This window comes from Anguilla rostrata, chromosome 15 (genome assembly GCF_018555375.3).
Source record: "Anguilla rostrata isolate EN2019 chromosome 15, ASM1855537v3, whole genome shotgun sequence".
Lineage (NCBI taxonomy): Eukaryota > Metazoa > Chordata > Actinopteri > Anguilliformes > Anguillidae > Anguilla > Anguilla rostrata.
Window position 1 is genome coordinate 28,342,244 of NC_057947.1, and position 18,560 is coordinate 28,360,803.

General features: G+C 45.6%; 1 protein-coding gene across 1 annotated transcript; it reads right to left on the reverse strand.

Annotated features, from left to right (window-relative positions):
* Positions 1 to 1,092: 1,092 nt before the first annotated feature.
* On the reverse strand, positions 1,093 to 14,682 carry nxpe3 (neurexophilin and PC-esterase domain family, member 3). The gene is made up of 5 exons (XM_064310147.1): positions 14,547 to 14,682; positions 10,346 to 11,112; positions 5,578 to 5,648; positions 4,209 to 4,427; positions 1,093 to 2,638 (listed from the first exon to the last, which is right to left on the reverse strand). Exons 1-5 carry the CDS (start codon positions 14,637 to 14,639, stop codon positions 2,082 to 2,084), a joined length of 1,707 nt encoding a protein of 568 aa, XP_064166217.1. The 5' UTR covers positions 14,640 to 14,682; the 3' UTR covers positions 1,093 to 2,081.
* Between the last annotated feature and the right edge of the window lie 3,878 nt (positions 14,683 to 18,560).

An 18,560-nucleotide genomic window follows, 5' to 3' on the forward strand; every position in this document is an offset into this window, starting at 1 on the left:
TTTTACTGTAGAAAAAATATATGTAATCTGCGTATATTTAACACATAAAGGGAAAGCTGTAGTTTGGGGTGGTTTCTATGAACCACAACTGTATACAAGCTATTTGGTTGTGCTGTATGAAATAACATTTTTAAAATGCTAACTGGAAACGAGTGTCCGTAATGTAGTCACAGATATAATGGGTGTAAAGTTGTTTCGGGCTTTGAATAGAAAGCTTGCTGTAACACGTTGGGTCAGAAAAATATAAATGTCAACACACAAAGGAACACCACCAATGTTGCTGTAGTTAAAGAGTTGTTGCTGCTGGGTGATCTCATCTGTTACAGATTAATCCATATTGGTTTGTTCATGTACACATGCACCGTATATTCTGCAGTAGGTTCCAAATACTGTATACCTGTATACCTATAATATTATTATACACAATTAGTCTGTCTGTACGGGGCCATAATCAACTATAACAACACTGGTTGCCAGTAATTCATATTGTAGGACACCAGAGTTCAAGCATTTGGACATAACAGTGAACTCCATAATGTTTGGTACACAGACTTATTTTTCTTGATTTGGCTCTGTACTCCTCAATTTTAGATTTCCAATATGGTTAAGGTGCAGATTCTCAGCTTTTATTAAAGGATATTTTTGTACACGTAGGTTTCACCATGAGTAATTACAACACTTATTATACATAGCCCCCCCATTTCAGGGAACCTTAATGGTTGTGGCAAATGGCTTCATGGGTATATGTCTGTCCCAAATATTATGGAGCTCACCGTAGTGTTGTGAAATAGACGGGGGAAAAAAAGTTAAAAGAACTTTATATGGCCATCGATAAAGATAAGACCAAATAATTTCACTATTTTACTGAATCGTGAAATTAAGAAAACAGTTGGATCACTATCAAAACTTCTGTTTATATGTTGTGATTAATCTTCTCCATAATTCATCACAAACTTTTGTGTCATTTTACTTCTGAACAGTTTGCTTTAATAATCAGTTGATAAGAGGCGACTCCTTGCCTCTAGAATGAGGATGTGGTGTGGGTTTGCGACTCTGTATGGCTTAGAATGTAAATGAAGATTCAGTCAAGAGTATCGTTTGGAGGGAATACAATTGCAGTTTATTTCATTTGATTGAGTCAACATTCCTTTACAAATTACCGTGACAATAACACAAACTGGTGGATAAAAAGAAAACCGTACATATATGTTATAATATCAGACAATGACAAACAATAATTTTACAGTGGAGAAATGTATATTCATTCTATCAGTATACAGTATTGTAGCAGAAGTACTATAAAACATCCGTGTTTAATGTTTATTATAGTCGCATACATAATTTGCAAAAGTCAAATGTGGGTTCTGTGTTTATGTCCATATGTTATGTAACAATCATAATTTCACATTCAAATCAAATCAAAAATCAAATCAAAATCATTTGATATTCCACTTCATAGTTTAATATTCAATATATAAATACATTTTGAATATACTGAATCTGCTTTGGAGATGCAATTTCTGCCAGGGTATATTCAGAATATGAAAAATGGTGCAGAGGGGTGTACCATTCCAGGAATGGGAGTCTCCCGCTTATCCTTCCCACCCCGCTCTGTTCAAATAGTACAACCCACCAGAAACTCTGGCCTTGACCTTAAACCCTTCATTAAATCATCCTAAAAGCACAGGTACAAAAATCAGTTAGAATTTGCATATGCACACTGAGTATGATTATTGGCATTCGTCTACATTTTTCAAAATTATTTTTGGCTACATACGCACATGTCTGCATGGCTTCAGAATGAGGCTTCAGGCCCAAGTCTGACGTAACTCTAATACTGGTTTCTGATTGGCTGAGAAGAGAACACTGAGGTGGGTGATGTCACAGGCATGGGGATATGTTCCACGATCGGAACAGACGCACTTCCACAGGGATCCGTCATCCGCTAATGACCAGCTGCCAGGGCAGCACTGGAGCCCCCACAATAACCTATTGGCACACAGCATCCAGCCCACGAAGTTCAAGCCCCACCCCACCCCACCCAACCCAACCCACGCCACGCCACGCCCCGCCCCGCCACTTCACTGGCTCCTCCTCTTCGGGCAGACGTGCGAGAGGAAGACGTTGATCATGTTCTTGACTATGTCGGGCGGCGGGTGGAGGGCGTGCGGGAGGCCGCGGGCGAGCGTCATCTCCCAGGCGTCCACCAGGACCACGGGCAGGCCGCGGAACATGGCGCGCAGCACGGCGTCCAGCTGCAGCGAGTACCAGTCGCTGTTGTAGAGGCTGACCTCCGGGTCCAGCGCCTGCAGGTTGGCGGTGCGCACGAACACCAGCGTGTCGGGGGCGCGGTCCAGCAGCCGCAGGACGGCCCGGCGGATGTTGCGCAGCCGGCGGATGTACACCTCCACGGGGAAGGTGCTGAAGTGCGACCAGACGCTCACCACCACCACCGTGTCCCGCCCGCCCCGCAGGCCCTCCAGCTCGTTGGCCACGTAGCGCAGCTCGCTGGCCGCCACCGTGGTGAAGCGGATGGGCGGGCCATGGCAGCGGTACCTCACCAGGATGTTGTGCTCGCTGTCCACCGCCATGAACGGGCCCACGTTCTTCGGGCTCCGCAGGTTAAACTCCTTCAGGTCTGTGAGAGGGAAGAACAAAAAAAAAAAAAGTCTAATTTACGTAGGCCTCAGTCTTCATTCATTATTGCATGGCATATACCCATACCCAGCTAGCAGTGGGTGACCATAAGTATCAGCACATCCCTTGGGCTGGGGCTTTTTTCATGGTTTGGGCCCCTTAGTTCCAGTGAAGGCAAATCTTAATGCTACAGCATACAATCACGTTGTAGAGGATTCTGTGCTTCACCGACCATTTGGTGAAGGCCCTTCCCGGGTTTCAGCATGACAATGCCCCCAGGCGCACAGCAAGGTCCATAAGAAATGAAAACAGTGTGGAAGACCTTGACACAGAGCCCTGACCTGAACCCCATCCAACATCTTTGGAATCGTTTGGAAAGCTAACTGCGAGCCAGGCCTAAACGTCCAATCAGTGCCCGACCTCACTAATGGTCTTCTGGCTGAATGGAAGCAAATCCCTGCAGGGGTGCTCTAACATTTAGTATAAAGCCTTCCCAGAAGAGTGGAGGTTGTTATAGCAGCAAAGGGTGGACCACATTCATGCCCATAATTTTGGATGAGATGTTGGATGTCAGGTGTCCACATACTTTTGGCCATGTAGTGTGTCAGTGTGTGGCAATGTGAAGAGAACGGATGATCAAACAAGGGGGAGGACACGAGGACTGGGGCGAACATTTATTTGGGAAAAAAATTATATATTTACTGGAGAATGACACTCACAAGCCAAAATGGTGATCAAGTAGTGAAAATTAGGCAGACAGTAGGCTGTATTGGAAAGAGAAAGTGCACGGGAGCATTTATTTATATTATAGTTTCCCTTCAGCACCTGAGCTACAAAATACCAGGCAAGCCAACAATACCTTTCTAATAAACAGGTGAACAGATCGGAATTCAAAGAATAAATGATGGTTATCACACCACCGTGGTATGTGGTGTGTTATTTTAAATGAAACTGATGCTGCCACATGCATTTCCCAGCTTCCTCATAGCAAAGATCGCTGTGTGTGTGCGTGTCTCCGTGAAGCTAGGAAGAAACTTTCAAATGTCCTCTTTGCACTTTGAGGGTGATGCACACCTGAGCTCCATGAGTCATTATAATGTGTACATAGCTCTGAACTCTGCTCAAACAAACTGCATAAGGGTGGGTGCGTGTGTGTGTGTGTGTGTGCACAGTGCATGCAATGCCAATATGCTTGAATGTGTGCATGTATGTGTGTGTGTGTGAGCAGAGCACATATGCTTGACTCTGTGTGCGTGCGTGTGTGTGTGGGCAGAGCACATATGCTTGACTCTGTGCGTGCGTGTGTGTGTGTGTGTGTGGGCAGAGCACATATGCTTGACTCTGTGTGCGTGCGTGTGTGTGTGTGTGTGCGTGTGTGTGGGCAGAGCACATATGCTTGACTCTGTGTGCGTGCGTGTGTGTGTGTGTGTGTGTGTGCGTGTGTGTGTGTTCTCCTCTTCCGCACAGCGGAGGCTTCTGTGCCCAAAGCAGTTTCCCTTATGGCAGGTACCAGACAGGTTTATGGCATGCACAGAAAGGGTCTGCAGCGGCGGCTAAGGACAGGCGCTAACCTGGAACGAACGCGCTGAGGTACTCGAACCACTGGCGCGCAGTAGAGTCCCCGTATATGTTGACCACCTTCCCCCGAAGACAGTCGGTGATGGCCGAGGTGTCGTTGAACTGCTGTATGGGGACCCCGCCCACCACCTGCCACGCGCCTAGATAGTAGAACCCGGATGGCCTGAACGTGGTCGCGTCCGCATTCACGCTCCTCTTCGTCTCCGGGTTCTCTGCGGGCCAGATGGTAAACGTGAGCCACAAAGCGTCGCGCTCTCCTCCGCATCCTTCCAGTCGCACTCAAAAGAGTTCTGAGTTTCTGCTGCCCGCTGTCCTCATACGAGCATTTGTACGTAGGGTGGCAAAGACCTGGCCATCGCTACGCATGTATTCATCCACGTGTACCATATTCTAGTGACCAAGGCTCTCACTCAAGTGACCGCGAGCCATGGGCCTTGAGTTTTACCCCGTATCTTTTTATTTTTTAAAAAGAATTTGGAGCCCAATGTGGGGCTGAGTACATCCAATTGCCCACCCCCCCCCCCCCCCCAATTTGGAATGACACAGCTTAATAATTCAAGTTCTTTAGTAGTCTGAAATAATGTCTCCCCCTGCTGGATTCAGGATAACTTGCTCCATTCCAAAAGAAATTCATGATGGCATGCGTACCCCCTTTGATCTGACTTTAATATGATTACATGTTTTTTTTTGTTCTTTTTTTAATATCCTGATATTTAATTGCAGTCATGTGATCTGCCATACATTTAGTGTTACACAGCAGCACTGTCAAAAGTGAGGATGTAAAAAAAGTAGTAGCCAAACAATTTCATTTCTTTTATTTTTTAGAAGAATGGCAAAATCAATCAAAGGTAGCATTTCTTTTGAAACCGTAACATTGGCCTTATTCATTTGTCAGTTATTAGCACTTGCAGTTTAGCAGATTTTATTTGTAAAAAGCAGGACACTGCTGGACAAGACATTGTCATAAATTGAGTCATTGGGCTTGTGGATGCTGATGACCGTGGTTTTATAAAAAGTAGTCACTAACACCACACAACATTAGTTTAGTTTATTAAATTAAACTGAAATGTGTCTTCGAACTTAAGTAGACAACATGCATTTAGTATTCAAATTCATTATTTCTGTCAAGTTCGCATCAATCTAGTCAGTGGATGTTGATGAAATTAAAGGAAGAAAAATGAGACACAGAGACAAACATACACACACTTAACCTCACAGGGAAATTACATCCACCAAAACCAGGTTTAATAAAGTAGCTTACAGCTTCACTTTCAGAACGCAAGTTTGCTGCAGAGTGTATGACTCATTTGGAAAGTTACTGTATAGAGTGTTAAAGATATCCAGAAAGCATGTTTACCTTACCGTTTCTGTCTGGCAGCACAGTCACATGGTTTGGCCCTGAAGCCTGTATTGGAACCTTAATATTTACATCACTGAAACAGAAGGAGGAAACATTTTAGAAAATGTTCAACAGGGCACCACACACATCCAGTTGACACAGTGTGTGTGTTTGTGTGTGTGTGTGTCCACATGAGAGAGAATGGAAAAAAAAAAAAAAAGATGGATATAAAACCATGGGAAGCTACATGACAGAAGAGCAGCTTGCATTATGAAGTGGGGATAATGGGTTGGGAGTGTGACTCGTAACCTTCCCCCGTGAGATGATGCTATGGGCAGCTACGGTCATGTGGTTTTGTTGCAGTCAGAATAAATCTAGACCAGAGAAAGGCACTGAGCGGAGACGCAATGCTTTCAGTTAGGACGCTTCATCAAACAACATGCTGTATAACACGGGTCTGTATGCTCTGCTTCCGTGTCCTACTTCTGCGTAGAAGTACAAATGGTACCCTGTTGCCAATACACATGTGCACCTCTGATTGGCTGAAGCAGGTCCTGGTAGAATTCTACGTGTAGAGCCCTGGCAGGATGAGTTCCATCAGCCCCCTATCAATAGCAAGAGCACTGGGTGTTCTTGACTGATGGAGATCCCCATGTTATACAACACCCTGCAAATCAAATAGTTTTAAAAATGTATTTATACAGTTTGGCGACGGTAAAACATTGGAACTGGAGATAATCTCCTTTGTCTGACATTCGGAAATCGAAGGAGCCGTAATCCCATTTTGAGAAAAAACGGCCCTGCGGAGCGGCGTCTGGTTTGTGTCCCTTTCGCACAGACTCAGTGAGAGCGCACCATGCCACGGCAGGACGCCGCCCGGAATACCGGCGTGCTCATCTGTCACGGTGAACAGGCCGCTTCTACACGTCAGCTTAATGCGAGAGTCTGAACAGCGCACACAACTCGTTCTCTCCTCTCATGCGTACACCAGATCCCTTGGCCCTGTAATATCTGCCCATGGCTTGTCGTATCAATCCTATGCCGACGACACGCAACTCTTTCTCTCCTTCTCCCCATCGGACACACAGGTCCCCGCCCGCATCTCCGCTTGCCTGAGGGACATACAGAGCTGGATGGACAATCACCACCTGAAGCTCAACCCGGGAAAGACGGAGCTAATCTTTATTCCTGCTCTATCCTCTCCCCTCCTCGACTTTTCCATTTCCCTAGGGGACACCGTAGTGACATCATCACCCTGCGCCAAGAATCTCGGAGTGATGATGGACAACAGGCTGTCCCTCTCCAACAACATTGCAGCAGTAACCCGGGCATGCAGATTTTTCCTATACAACATCCGCAGAATCCGCCCCTTTCTCACCACCTACTCAACCCAGCTCCTGGTCCAAGCAATGGTTCTCTCCCGCCTGGACTACTGCAACTCTCTTCTGGCTGGACTACCGGCATCTGCCACCAGACCCCTGCAGCTCATCCAGAATGCTGCGGCTCGTCTGGTCTTCAACCTCCCCAGACACTCCCACGTAACTCCCCTGCTCACTACCCTCCACTGGCTGCCTGTTATAGCTCGCATCAAATTCAAAACATTGGTTCTAGCATACCAGGCAGTCAAGGGATCAGCCCCAGAATTCCTTCACAAGATTTTCAAACCCTACATGCCAGCCAGATCCCTCCGTTCTGCTACCTCAGGACGCCTAGCACCTCCCCCTCTTCGCACCTGCACTTCCAGAACACGCCTCCTGTCTGTTCTGGCCCCACGATGGTGGAATGACCTCCCTGTGGAGGTCAGAACAGCTGACACTGTGAACAATTTCAAACGACGACTGAAGACCCACCTCTTCAGGCTGCACCTCTCCCCATCCCTCCCTTCCCCCCCTGTAAATGACTAAACTTAGGGGTGTAACTAGGCAGCTGTTTAATAGGTGACTTAGTTGATGCGCCAGTCTTAACGACTACTTGTATTTTTATTTATTTTTATTTTTCCATAGATTGCGTTGTTGCCGTTCTCGTTGTTAGTGTTAATCAGTTAACCATCAGGGTCCAAGTTGAACTATGCGGTTGTTCCCTGTACTTGGACCGGTACTTCTCTCTAGGGGTTTCGTCATACTTGTTCCTGGTTATGGTTATACACTGTTGTACGTCGCTCTGGATAAGAGCGTCTGCCAAATGCCTGTAATGTAATGTAATGTAATGTAATGCAACACATGCACGCACGCACGCACGCACGCGCACGCACGCGCGCGCACACACACGCGCAAATGCGAACACACACACGTACAAACATCGTAACTCCTTGTAACATAGGGCTGGGCGATATGGCTAAAAAATAACATCTTGATATTTTTAAGCTTATACATATCTCGATATTAATGCATTCTCGGAAATAGCTTAAATACTTTATGGAGTGTTGCTTGGTAGCAAGACAGAATCCTGCCACTGGAACTAAATGGCCTCTGAGGGAGAACGACAGGCTGACAGTGCTCATTCAAAAACCAGAGTCAACCTAGAATCCGCTTTTCCTCAACAGCGACAGCTATTAAACAATATAAAACGGATGTGAGTGGGCGGGGCTGAGGACAGAGGACACTTTGATCGTAAAAACAGGATCGCAACAAAACTAAAAATGCTACAGTAAATAAGATTTCCCCAAGAGAAATAGTTCTTTTCATTAAAGAGACTTCGGAAAAAGTACTTAAAACCATTTAGAGACTGCTAGCAGCACATGCAGCGGTGATAATAAAAATGAACACGACTTGGAAAATGAAACCAATTGTGACGCTAACAAAAATTTCATTAAAAACAATGTGCCAGGATTGTTAAGCATGTTCAGAAACTTCCTTTAAAAACACGTGACACTTCAGGCGCTAACCGACACATGCTTTGGTACCGCTACTCTCCGCTTCTGTTGGAAGCGTGCCAGTCGCAGAATGTCCGTTACCACCTAAAGTGTTTAAAAACATGCTCATTGTTCCACAGCCGGCTGGGGAACCTAACATGCAGCGGCCTGCAATACTGCAGCTGTCGGGGGCGACACACTCTGGGAGTGGCGACAGTAGGGAGTGCAGTCACTGAATGTCGCCTTTTAAGGTATTAAAGTGCCCAGAGCACTACCGGGACACAAATTCCCATCTGTTTATATCGAGCTGCCTGTTTATTTCAACCTATCACGTGTGCTTTTACTGTCCACAGTGCTGTGCTGTTTATAGAACAATTATATAAACCCATAAGCTTTCTCACAGGAAGAAAAACTAGTATTAAAAATGCCTCTCCTGCTGCTGTGTACCTTATGCTTGCCAGTTTGCAACTTTTGTTATAGTCGGCATTGGCACACAGTCTGTGAATGATCAAATGTTTTACTCATGGGCTGACTGTAGTCCCTCAGTACAACAGCAGACTGGTAATGTCCCAGCTAACACTTAATGTTCTCACAATGTCACTGGAATGTTTTGTCAACGTTATAAGATCACCACTGCATATCAGCAACATCGTGAGAACGTTCTGTGTTCGCTGGGGTACACCGCTGGCCACTCACTGCTCGTAAAAAACTGCAGATGAGCAGCTGTGTTCGCAAGGGCAGCTGAGCTTATACTGGGGGGAAAAAAAGAATAATATGAATACTGTGCTTTATACAATACACTGTAGTCCTCTTCTCCACTCCGGGAGGGAGAACATTCTGGAACATTACTGAGCATAAAATGATACAGACAGGTTGTAGGAAGCACAGTAAAGCATGAAACATTCAATGGACCTCATTCACAAAACTTGTCCGATCATATTTGATCTAAAACTGCGTGTAAGAATGTTTCCAAGAACATTTCGGCATTCATATATATTTTTTCTTAACTGCATTTGTTAGTGGCCGCTTCCTTATTTATTTATTTAGGATCCCCATTAGCAATACACAGTGTGCAGCTAATCTTCCTTACGATAATCGCATAAATGCTGACTAAATTCTATGTGCAATCGTATTCATCTCATACACCTGGGATATGCACAAAAACAAAGGTCTGCACCTTTGTGTGTGTCATGAATCCCATACTGGTTTTACATAGGAACATTTTTAAGAACAAAAGAAGTAGAAGTAAGAAGTAAGAAAATAAGTAAGAATGATTTTTTTAAAGTTTTGTGAATGAGGTCAAATGCATTCTCATAATGGGAGTTTAAGTCCCTTAACGTTCAGTTATGAACACATAACACTTCAAAACCCAATCTTGTGAAATGCATAGGCTGCTACTTATGTTTACTGTGATAGCAATATGCATGAAATACCTATGTTTTCATACATTGCCATGAGGTTTACATTGAATGTTTTTAAAGTTCTGTTGTGCCTGGCAAAAGCAGCATCCAGGGTTTCACCAATATCTCATTGACATCATGTACAAACTGACGACAATGAACTATGGGAGGTTGAGGCAAATGAAATGCAAAAATAACTGCATTCATTGTCTTTCGAGGTGAAGTTTAAAAGAGGAACATTGTATTGACACGTCTACTCGCTCAACTGACAGAGGAGAACAACCTGCGCGAAATGTATGATTGATTCTGTACAATTGCACATTGAAGAGTGGTGTTCCTCTCAAATTTGTCAACACGTGTCATTTAACATTTAGGATCGCTATTTTATAAACCATGGCATTACACATCTTTTAATTTCTTTGTTTTTGGTGAATTTTTCCTTTCACTTCCATTTACAAGTTCTGAACTGGTCTTGGTCCTGAACTGGAAATCAATGCAAGCGTTCGCCCACCCCAACCGGCCTTCGCCCAGGTTATTCACCTCTGAAAGAACAATGCCTCCTGGCTGGTGAGCAGGTCCTTCTCGTAGCCCCCCTTGAAGTGGTTCATCCGCGTGTCGCAGTCCAGCAGCTTGGGCTTGTAGCAGAACCAGGGCTCCCCCGTGTGGTGGTCGGTGTAGTTGCACAGCGGCTGGTGGGGAGGCAGGCACAGGTTGCAGACGGTGGTCTCGGAGAAGTAGCCGGAGCGGAAGAGGCTCTTGAAGTAGACGCGGTCGGGCCTCTCCTCCCGCAGCCGCCGCAGCACCTGCACGGCCTCGCTGGGGTGCACCAGCGTCACCTCCACCTGCGCCGGCCCCGCCCAGGGCAGCCAAAAGAGCACCGAGTAGAAGCCGTTCTGGTGGTCCACCACGCGGCCGGCCACGCCCGCCCGCAGCTCGGGCGACAGCAGGCGGGCCAGCAGGAAGTCGCCGCCGTGGCGCTTGGGCTGGCCGTGGAAGTCGTGCATGTGCACCAGCGCCTCCAGCTGGCCGCCCACGCGCCACTCCCCGCCCGGCGACAGGATCACGAAGAAGCTCCTGCTGGGATCGCTGCTCTGCTGGAAGGGCGCGGCGGACAGCCGCGGCTCCGGCCAGGCCACGGACTCCAGCAGGTGGTGCTCTTCCGCGGCCTCGTCAGCGGACAGCTCGGGCCCCTGGGAACCGCAGTAACTCCGGTTCCGGTCCAGCTGCAGCAGGCCCGTGGACCTGAGGGCTGAGTCCAGCTTGCTCTGGAGCTGATGGAGTGCCGAAATAGTCCGACAGTTGAACTTCTGTTTGGGGGGACCAAAGCCAACGTTTTTACAGTTAGGTTGAGTTCACAGTCCAACAAGCAAGAATGCAAATGGCTGGTGAATTCACCATGAAATACAGGACGGAAAAGAGACCCCCACCCTTATTTTGCCACTGTGCCTGCACCCCGTGGGTCAGAATGGGGGGAAAAAATAAAAATGAAGAAAAAATGCCAAAAAAATGGACAATCCAAAAAAGAAAACCTCTTTCTAGCAAACAAGAAACAAACAGCAATGCAATTCTAGCAGCTTTCTGGCTTGAGGGTCAAAGTCAGAATTCATAAAACATACAATAACTTTATCTATAAAACCTACAATACAAACAAGGAACTGATCCACAGATAATAAATATTGGCACAGCAGAGATATAAAGCAAAAACCAGTGGAGTAACTTTCATAACTGTGGTGTCATTGTGAAACAGGTCTTCCCAATCAGACGCAAATGGCAAAATAATATTTTCATTAGTCATTTATAATTTAAAAAGGAACAACTGCGATGGGAAGAGAGTGCCTGCCCTGCCCCCTTTTTTACTTTAGCATTTAACTGTATATTTCAGACCTGTGGAAAACACTGCTAATGCTTAATGCAAATGAATAATGTGACATGAATGATATAAATTAAATGCCCAGAAGGCCCAGCCCCTCAGTGGGAGTCAGTCTGGACATGTATCTTTTTGTGCGAACTGAACTGACTCCCCTACTGCTGAATAAAGAACCTGATTATCAACAGTTTTTTTTTGCCTCACACAAACTTTTGATGTCTCAAAATTTGGCGTCACCGACAGGACCTGCTATTTGCTCTCACCGGTGCGCCTCTCCATCTACACTTGGCAAGACCGCAGTACAGTATGTACAGTACACGGGCTTGTTTTCCTACAACCTTCCAGACTGTACTGGACGATGTCTTTCTGGTTGTCAATGAAATAGTAATGGGATAAAAAGAACTAATTGTTAATTTAATTGTACTGCTGAAATGAGACGTCTTCAGGATTCAGGAGTTTGGCGGTAATCCGGTCTTGATAATTGATATACATCTGTGACTGTGACTTCTGTCTGCGGTGGTTTGTGAGCTCACTGTGTTGAGGCTGCATGAAGCCTAGTTCACCACCCAATGTCTAAATATATATGATATATATATATATATATATATATATATATGGCTGCAGGGGTAGTCTGCATGTTCTACATACCACAACTTGGAGAACTCACTGTGTTGGAGCTCTGATGTGCCTAGCCCACAACGCTAAAGTTGCTGTCTATGGCTGCAGAGGCAGGTTGTACCTCTCCTTGTTCAGGTTTTTGAACGTTCACACTATGATGGGGAGGAGCTCTTCCACAGTATTAACATCTTAACCGCACGTGATTGTGACACTAGCCATTTATTTTCATAAGGAATGTAAAACAGAAATGTCAACACAGTCATATAAAATACATCTTGTAAGAGTGGTCAGGTGTTTTAACATCAGTTAACCAATCTGTTCTTAATGCTGTATGCGTGTGACAAAATAACAAAACCGAGGAAAAGGAAAAACAAACATGTTTGCGGTTTCTTGAGTGTCCTGTTGGTCCTCTGCCAGGGACCATGGGGTGTGGTGGAACATCAAGTTCCACGTGCTCGCAGCCGAGAGCAGGTGGAATCCTGAGTGTGGAATCCTTGTGTGGAAGGACAGAGATGAGGACCTCAGGATTCCACCTGCTGTCGGCTACGAGCGTGTGGAACTCGATAGTCCATGATTCTCCGACTATCAAGGATGAACTGGCTTTCCCTCACCTAGAGGACAACCTAGAGTCTCTCGTTAACCCTGGCCATTCGCATTGACAATCTGCTAGGAGAGTGGAGAGGAGAGCTGACGTCTCATCACCCAACCCCAGCCCCCCAGTTCATCAGTTGTCCCTAGCCCAGCAGGGTTGACCCAAGTTCCTGTACCGTTAGGACAGCCCAGACTGACCCAGCAGGAGCGTGACCGGAGGATGCAGGAAGGATGCTGCCTGTACCGGGGAGCCCCAAGGAATTTCCGAGCAGCCTGCCCAGCGCTGAGGGGAAAAACCAGGGCTCAGAAAATCCTGTCAAGCCTGACCACCACTCCCAGGCCTACGGTTACGACTGTTCTCCTGCCTGCCACCTTCTCCGAGTGAAACCAGCGTTGCACAGTTCAGGCCTTTCTGAACATGTGGTTTTCTTCATTCTAGCCTGGCACATCTTTGGGGAATCCCCTACACCAAACATAGGATGCCCCCTACTTGTGCGAGCCCGGGATGGCAGGCCCATTGGCTTGGGTAACGTCCATTCTTGGTTACCCCTGGTTAATTCTTGGTACCCCTGGTTAATTCACCACAGTCCTCATTTTGACTGGTCCACCGGCAACCTGATGGATTGGGGATCATCCTGTCAAACTGTCTGCCGCTCAACTCTCCTAATCCCGACACCCAGTTTCCCCAAATCCCTCTCAAGTACCCCCTGAGTATGCTGATCTGAGCAAGGTTTTCAGTAAGAACCGGGCAATATCGGATTTCTCCTCATCAGCTGTACAATTGTGCCATTAATTGGATTCCAGGAACCACTCCTCCAGTGTTTCCCACAGGCTGAGAATGTATTTGTGGTGGTTGACTCAGTGTGTGCGTTTGGGGGGTTGCAACCAAAAATGCACTTCTGAGGATTGTTTGTACTGTAACTGGCTATTAAATTCTGCTGCACATTTTGTGTTTGGGCACTTTTGTATATATTTATTATTTTACTTTGGCTGTGTCTCCAGATGAAAATGAAATCTGTGGTGCAGTTTCTCCCTCTTCCTCTAGCCTTCATTTTTTAATGAAGAATGTTTCTCCTAATGACTCCCCCTGTTTAGTGTAACAGTGTAACAAGGGATGGTGAATTATTTACTGCGTTTGTCTATGATAGTGGTAACTAACTCTGTCCCTGGAGGGCTACCATCCTGTAGGTTTTCATTTCATCCCTAATTTGGCACACCTGACTCTACTAATTAGCAGTTTAACGAGATCTCTAGCTTTTGAATGAAGTGTGTTTTTTATTTTATTTTATTTTTTTAAAGAGTTGGAATGACATCCTTCAGGACGGTAGATGTCCAGGAACAGGGATGGTTACCACTGGTCTAAGGCATCAGCTCATGCATCTTCACAGGTCACAGCAGCCCAAAGGGAGGAGCCTGAAGACTTCATCCCTGGGCTAGAAACAGGAGGGTGGGTCTACATCAAAATGCATGTGAAGGGTACATTCAAAGCTACGCGGACAGGACTACACCAGGTACTCCTTTCGACCGCCACTGCGGCAAAGGTTGAGGGACATGACACATGGGTTCACCGCTCTCAGGTACGCCCGTTTACACGTATATCCCGTTTGATCAACACGCAAACCCCCACAGCCTCCGTCGAGTCTGCCCTCCCATCCCCTACCTTACCTCCAAGGTGTGTATGTTGCGGAGCAATAAGATGAGTCCTGACACTGCCAGTACCAGGAACAAAGGTGTGTACTTGGGCAGATTTCCCCACATCGTCGACAGTCTCACTGGATCCCGCTGCCATCGTGTAAGCCAGAGTCACAGTCTGCTGTCCCCATGTTGATAGTGTGTTGACATTCTTTATCTTCCTGACAACAGGAACTGGCCACCCAAGAAAAAAAACTAGGGGAATATGGAAAGACAGAATAGAATGAAAAAAATGAAACCCACACTTCCACATGACCCTCTTCAACATGACTGCAAGGCTTATCATGTCTATATCGAAGTTACTTATCTGGATACATAATTTTATTGGCTCATAATATTTCCATCAGAACAACCTGCTTCCATCAGAACAACCTGCTAGACCCTCACCAGTCTGGCTTCCGATCTGGGCACTCAACAGAGACTGCACTCCTAGCTGTGACGGAGGCACTTGCCACTGCAAGAGCCTCACGCCTTTCCTCTGTCCTGATCCTTCTTGACCTGTCTGCAGCTTTTGACACGGTCAACCATAAAATACTCCTCTCCACCTTGGCTGGGATGGGAATTGCCGGGACTGCCCTGTCTTGGTTCGCTTCCTATCTTGCAGATAGGACCTACCAGGTCACCTGGAAGGGGTCTGCCTCTGCTTCTCATCCACTTGTTACGGGAGTGCCGCAGGGATCTGTACTGGGTCCTCTGCTGTTCTCCTTATACACCAGATCTCTTGGTTCAGTCACTAATTCACATGGTTTTTCCTATCATTGTTATGCAGATGACACACAACTCTTCTTTTCTTTCCCCCCCTCGGCCACACTGGTCAATGATAAGATCTCTTCCTGCCTAGCTGACATCTCCACCTGGATGGCCAGCCACCATCTGAAGCTCAACCTCAACAAAACTGGGCTGCTCTTCTTCCCGCACAAGACCTCCTTGCTTCGTGAACTCTCAATCACGGTTGATGGCACCATAGTGACTGCCTCTCACTCTGCCAAGAGCTTGGGGGTGGTCCTGGATGACCAACTGGACCTCAAGGAGCACATCAAGGCAACATCAAGGTCCTGCAGGTTCCTCCTATACAACATCAGGAGGATTCGACCATACCTGACGACGCACTCCACCCAGCTGCTCGTCCAGGCTACGGTGACCTCTCGCCTTGATTACTGCAACTCTCTCCTTGCAAACCTGCCAGCTTGTGCCATACAGCCACTACAGATGATTCAGAATGCCGCTGCCCGGCTCATCTACAACCTCCCCAAATTCTCCCACGTCACTCCTCTGCTGCGATCGCTTCACTGGCTACCGGTCGCTGCCAGGATCCGATTCAAAGCCCTGACCCTTGCCTACACTGCCGCCAACAGGACAGCCCCCATCTACTTGCAGGACATGACTCAATTCTATGTGCCTGCTCGACCACTCCGCTCTGCAGCAGCAGGGCGTCTTGTAACCCCTCCCACCCGCCCAAAGGGATCACAGAGCTTCTCCACCCTAGCTCCCCAGTGGTGGAACGAACTCCCCGTCCCTCTCCGAACCTCCCCCTCACTATCCATCTTCCGCCGTGGCCTGAAGACTCATCTCTTCAGACTATACCTAGAATAACCACCACCATGCTGTGTATATATATATATTTAAAAAAATAAAAAAAATAAAAAAAAAAACCCTTTTTCCTTGTCACTTGTTACATGTTGCCCCATCCCTGCACTTCTTGGTAAATTGTATTTGTCCTAATACTCTAGCTTAATCTTCTGCCTAGTTTGGCTTTGCAGATGTTAGACCAGGATAGTGTTCATTGTTCTCAGCTAGAAATAGCTGTACAAAATAAGTAATTGTACCTTACTGAACCCGTGTTCAGCAGTTGTCTACGATCATGAAAATGCACTTCTTGTACGTCGCTTTGGATAAAAGCGTCTGCCAAATGAATGTAATGTAATGTAATGTAATGTATTGACAGCTCTGAAATATTTCCCAAAGGCTAACGGTCTTAATACTCCAAGCTTTTCTACATAAGGTTCGGCTTCGATGTCACCGCAATACACAGTATTATCGTTTAACTTTTAATTCATAGCATGGTGACAGCTTGACGTGCGGATTCACTTGCAGGGGAGTCGGAAAACGGCAAAACACCAAGAAATTGTGTCGAAGGTCCTGCATGGATAACCTTTACGATTCGCTTTCGGTAACATCTGTCCAGAATGTAAACAAAAACGTAAACAAGTCAGGGACCCTTCGCTGTAATAAGCAATTTTACGAGAACGTTACATCGACATTCGTGTCTAATCACGAATGATTAGACTATAGCCTACTTCTGGAACCTTTGTCTGGCCACGATCTTTGTGTAAACTGGCCTCGCAGGAGTCATCTTATCATTTACTGCGGCGTTTCCACAAGCTAGCAAGATTAGAAAGCTCAGCTGGCTAAATTGGTTACATTAGTTGACATTGGTTTGTTCATTTAAGAAAATGAACCCGGTGTCGCCAGTTCATTCTAAAATACAGCTCGAGTTAAACGGAGGTTGCAATTTGATTAGGATAACTTACGTACAGCATGCAGTCCTACGGTGAAACAGCCAAGTCAACGCTGGAGTCCAAGAGGGGCTTTCCAGGAATATAGGCTACTTAAATGAACGACTCGCATTAACTGGTAACACCACGGTGGTTATATAAACACATAGCTAAGTTAGTTCACGTGCCATGGATTACGTATAGCCTATTAAATGCAGTACCTGCTTCAATTTGTACGAAGCTCAGAATGTATCAGTTTTCTTACAGTACCCATACTCTGCAGACTTGTATTATGATTATACCAGGGTAGCAGGCAGGCATCAAAATATAAAGCAGCTGTGATGATATCCGGTGCAGTGACGTAGCCAAGGCTAGTGACTACCCTACGTTAACCCTTTCCAGTTCAGTCCGAATCCACGGCACCCGTTGTTCTGGTTAAGTGTTCATCGGTTTGTTAGCTACAACAAACTAATCGGCAAGGTAAACACAATGACAAATTATTTAAGGTCAAGAAGGAATACCAAAGGCGTAACCAGTCACAATTAAGCAAATGTCTTTGAATGAGCCGAAGTCGCAGTGTGCACATCTGTCTGTACACATCAACTTACCATTTAAACCTCTCCTCCTAAATCTACAGAAGCCCAAAGCATTATCATTTAGGCTCTTTCTCCTAAAATCATGAAAAATTTTCAAAACACATTTTGAGTCTAATTAATTAGTCATAGTTCTGATTGCTTTTTGGACTGTCCCAAATATAATATTTTATAATATAATATTATAATGTAATGGACTGTTTTAACATCTATGTCACACCATTCAGTTACATTTTGGAGTGTATTTCAAGTCACCCTTGAAATACAAAAATATTTTGTGTTCCAATTGTAAACAATCAGATATTACTGAGGACAGAGACAATGTACCTCATTTATAGAACATAATTCTCAGGAAAACCCTCAATAGTGCCAGACCAGGCTAAAAAAAATCCCCATTTCAATAGCCTGTAGATGCAACATCGCTGAAGAAGTTAAATTGTTGGTCAAGCAAGTGAGAATATGTTGAAATCTATGGTTCCTCAATGCAGTGGTTTTAACAGCAAACACTAGTTAACTCGATCAGCCAAAAATAACCATGTCATAAGACCTGTGGTACCATTCTAGCCTCTGCCTTATTCTGGTATTGCTTGACCCACTACCTCCAAACCAGTGCCCAATATATGGAACTGTAAGGTGGGAAGTGGGCTTAAGTACTTTTTCCCGAAGACCTCTGGCCCCCTAGCAACACACATTTACACATTCACTTGTTTTGCATTGCATGGTTTTCATGAGCTGATATTTCCTTGCAATGTCCCAAATATAATATTTTATAATATATTATAATTATTATAATTATTATTAATAATAATATTTATATATATATATTATATATATATTACCCACCCCCTGCAAAAACAGAGAAATAGTTATGGCTTCTACCAATATTTCTCTTCCACTAC

Excerpts from the sequence above, each read along its gene's own strand:
- nxpe3 (XM_064310147.1), bottom strand. The coding sequence starts at position 14,639 with ATGTGGGGAAATCTGCCCAAGTACACACCTTTGTTCCTGGTACTGGCA. Across the intron at positions 11,113-14,546 it reads GCAACATACACACCTTGGAG|AAGTTCAACTGTCGGACTAT; the intron begins GTAAGGTAGGGG and ends CCCCCCAAACAG. Across the intron at positions 5,649-10,345 it reads GAGGCATTGTTCTTTCAGAG|TGATGTAAATATTAAGGTTC; the intron begins GTGAATAACCTG and ends CTTCTGTTTCAG.